General features: G+C 49.6%; 1 protein-coding gene across 1 annotated transcript; it reads left to right on the forward strand.

Moving 5' to 3' along the window:
• Positions 1 to 1,007: 1,007 nt before the first annotated feature.
• On the forward strand, positions 1,008 to 1,391 carry EMH_0037230 (uncharacterized protein; the record flags this gene model as incomplete). The annotated part of the gene is made up of 1 exon (XM_013495161.1): positions 1,008 to 1,391. The coding sequence occupies one exon, from the start codon at positions 1,008 to 1,010 to the stop codon at positions 1,389 to 1,391; it is 384 nt and encodes a 127-aa protein (XP_013350615.1).
• Between the last annotated feature and the right edge of the window lie 1,389 nt (positions 1,392 to 2,780).

The following is a 2,780-nucleotide window of genomic DNA, read 5'->3' on the forward strand; positions in this document are numbered from 1 at the left end:
GTTTTAGTTTTTAGGGTTTAGGGTTTGTTAAGCTGACCAGTGGGCACATCAAAGTAACCAATAAGCTGAGAGGAGAAGAGCCCCCCTTTAAAGTTAGGAAATCCAGAGGAGATGATCTCTTCTGTGCGGCTCGTCACTTCTGGTATATGTATAAGCGGTTCTGGCTGTGAGCAGCAGTTGCGGCTTATGCCCAGAGTAAAATTCTCATCAGAGACAACACTCGTCAACTGCCCCGCCAGTGATACAGCCAAACGCAACATCTTATAGTATACTCGCATTGGAACCTGCATGCAACACATAAAAAAATCAGTTGTAACGCAGAGACAGAGGTAAAGACAGATATAAACAAACTAATATATATATATATATATATATATANATATATATATATATATATATATATACATTTGCATATATATAAAATATACCGCCGGATAAGATGTAGCAATGCACAGAGAGACAACAGAGCGAGAATGCATCGAGACAAAGACTGAAAAAGGAGCTGATAGCAATAAGAAATAAGAGCAGCAAGCGAAAGCATCCGCAGGAGACAGTAGCAGCAGAAGACAGTAGCAGGAGGAGACCGTAGCAGCAGGAGATAGGAGCAGCAGGCCTCGGAGTCCTCGTTGTATGTACCTACCTGATGGTTATTTATATTGTGTTGTAATTTGTATTGATGTAATTCTTTGGGTGGTATAAAGGGGCAGACTCTGAGGACATTGTGAATATTACTGAGATCAGGGGGGACCTTGATACTGCTAGATGTAAAGTGGGGGCCCCCTGAGGCCCCCTCCTCCGGTACATACACCTGAACTCTCTTTTCATCTACATCCCGCGGTGTCTGTCCAAATATCATTGCCTTGCCTATCACCAGCATGCAACCATTTGCAGCCCCAGAAGTTGAAAATACGCGAGATGTAGGAAAGTCAGAAAATAATGCAAACAAACCCCAAGGATANCAGCCCCAGAAGTTGAAAATACGCGAGATGTAGGAAAGTCAGAAAATAATGCAAACAAACCCCAAGGATAGAACTGAACCTGAACAGATAGTGCAGCAGCAGCAACAACAACAACAGCAGCAGCAGATACAGCAGATGCAGCAGTTTGCTGCAGCAGCAGCAGATGCAGCAGATGCTGCAGCGGCAGCAGTTGCAGCAGTTGCAGCAGCAGCAGCAACAGCATTTGCAGTAGTTGAAACAGTTGGAGCCGCAGCAGCAGCAGTTGCAGCAGTTACTGCAACAGCAGAAGCCCCAGCAATCAACGCAAGCCAACCAAAAGGAGAAAACTGCACTGTGACACACAATGCAGCAGCAGCAACGCCAGCAGCTGCAGCTGCAGCAGCGACAGAAGGCCAAACCCCGATGAGCCAAACATCACAACTACAAACTTGAATAAGCGAGACAACATACAAGGGGCTTGCAAACCCTTCTGTCCTCTCCACTTAATCGTAAGGAGTGCGGATGAGGGCTAGGGCTTAGGGTTTAGGGTTTAGGGTTTAAGGTTCAATTGTACAGATCGTATGTAAAACCTCCGAACCCATGCGCCACCCGTAAACCCTCGACTTCAAACCCTAAGCTCAAAACCCTAAACCCCAAACCCTCGCGTGACTGAACCCACCTCTTTGATAGAGCGAGCGAAGATGCCTGAGCAGATGGCAACGAGAGGAGACTGAAAGGAAGAGGAGCGAGAGACAGCTGATGTGAAGGGCCACGAGGGGACAAGGATATGGCCGTGGGGATGCACACAAACCATAGAAGCCCCCATGAAGCTGTTACAGCTTTTAAGGCGGCAGCGGAGAATACGATGCGGGGGCACCTGAATCCCTTGTTTCTGCAGCAGTCGTTGGTCCTCAGAAGACCCCTTCAATGCTGCTGCTGTAGCTGCTGCTTTTTCTATCTCTCTTACTAACATACAATCAGCTATAGCTGCAGCAGCTGCAGCAGATGCAGCTGCAGCAGCTGCTGCTGCAGAAGGAGGAGCATCAGGAGGAACAATAAGGGGCGTGTACCNGCAGATGCAGCTGCAGCAGCTGCTGCTGCAGAAGGAGGAGCATCAGGAGGAACAATAAGGGGCGTGTACCCATGTGCACCCGCAGCCTGTGATCCCTGAGGGCGCCCATAGGGCCCTCCAATACCACCTGGATACCCTGAGGCCCCTGGGGGCCCCCATACTGGCTCGAACTCAGTAGCGTCGCAGTGCGCTGAGTTGTTTGTTCGTTTGTGCCACTGAACACTGTTCCAGGGTATCCCACTGAGGTGTATATCGAGGTATTCGTTATTATTTAGGAGGAGTAACCATTGCAGTTCATCAACACGAAATGCTGTTGGGTTTCTTATAATAAGAGTTTCATATTCTTCTGCTGTCTGTACATGAGGATATAAACAACCATCAACAGCTATTAATAGCTTACCTCGCTCCCTATCTATACATAAATGAAAAGGTGAACAACTGAAAAACTCCATACGCTTCAGCTCAGGCTCACATGTATCCTCAAGGGGGCTCAATGGGGGCCCCCCAGAGGGGCCTCCATCAGGTGGGGCCGCAGAAGGTGGCGACCCAGATGACCCCTGCGAACCCACCGGCCCCGAAACCCCAGCAGAGGCAACGCCAGAAGCAACAGGAGAACGAACTGGGTGACACCCAGAGCCAGTGCTGTGGGGAGAGGCAGATAGAGGGGCCCCTACTACCGCCCGTGGACGCCGCTGCGAACCCCCCACAGATGCAGGGGAAGAAGAAGATTGGGTCTGCTGCTGCTGCTGCTGCTGCTGCTGCTGCTGCTG

Source organism: Eimeria mitis, genomic scaffold (genome assembly GCF_000499745.2).
Source record: "Eimeria mitis Houghton genomic scaffold, Emh_scaff1451, whole genome shotgun sequence".
Classification (NCBI taxonomy): Eukaryota; Apicomplexa; class Conoidasida; order Eucoccidiorida; family Eimeriidae; genus Eimeria; species Eimeria mitis.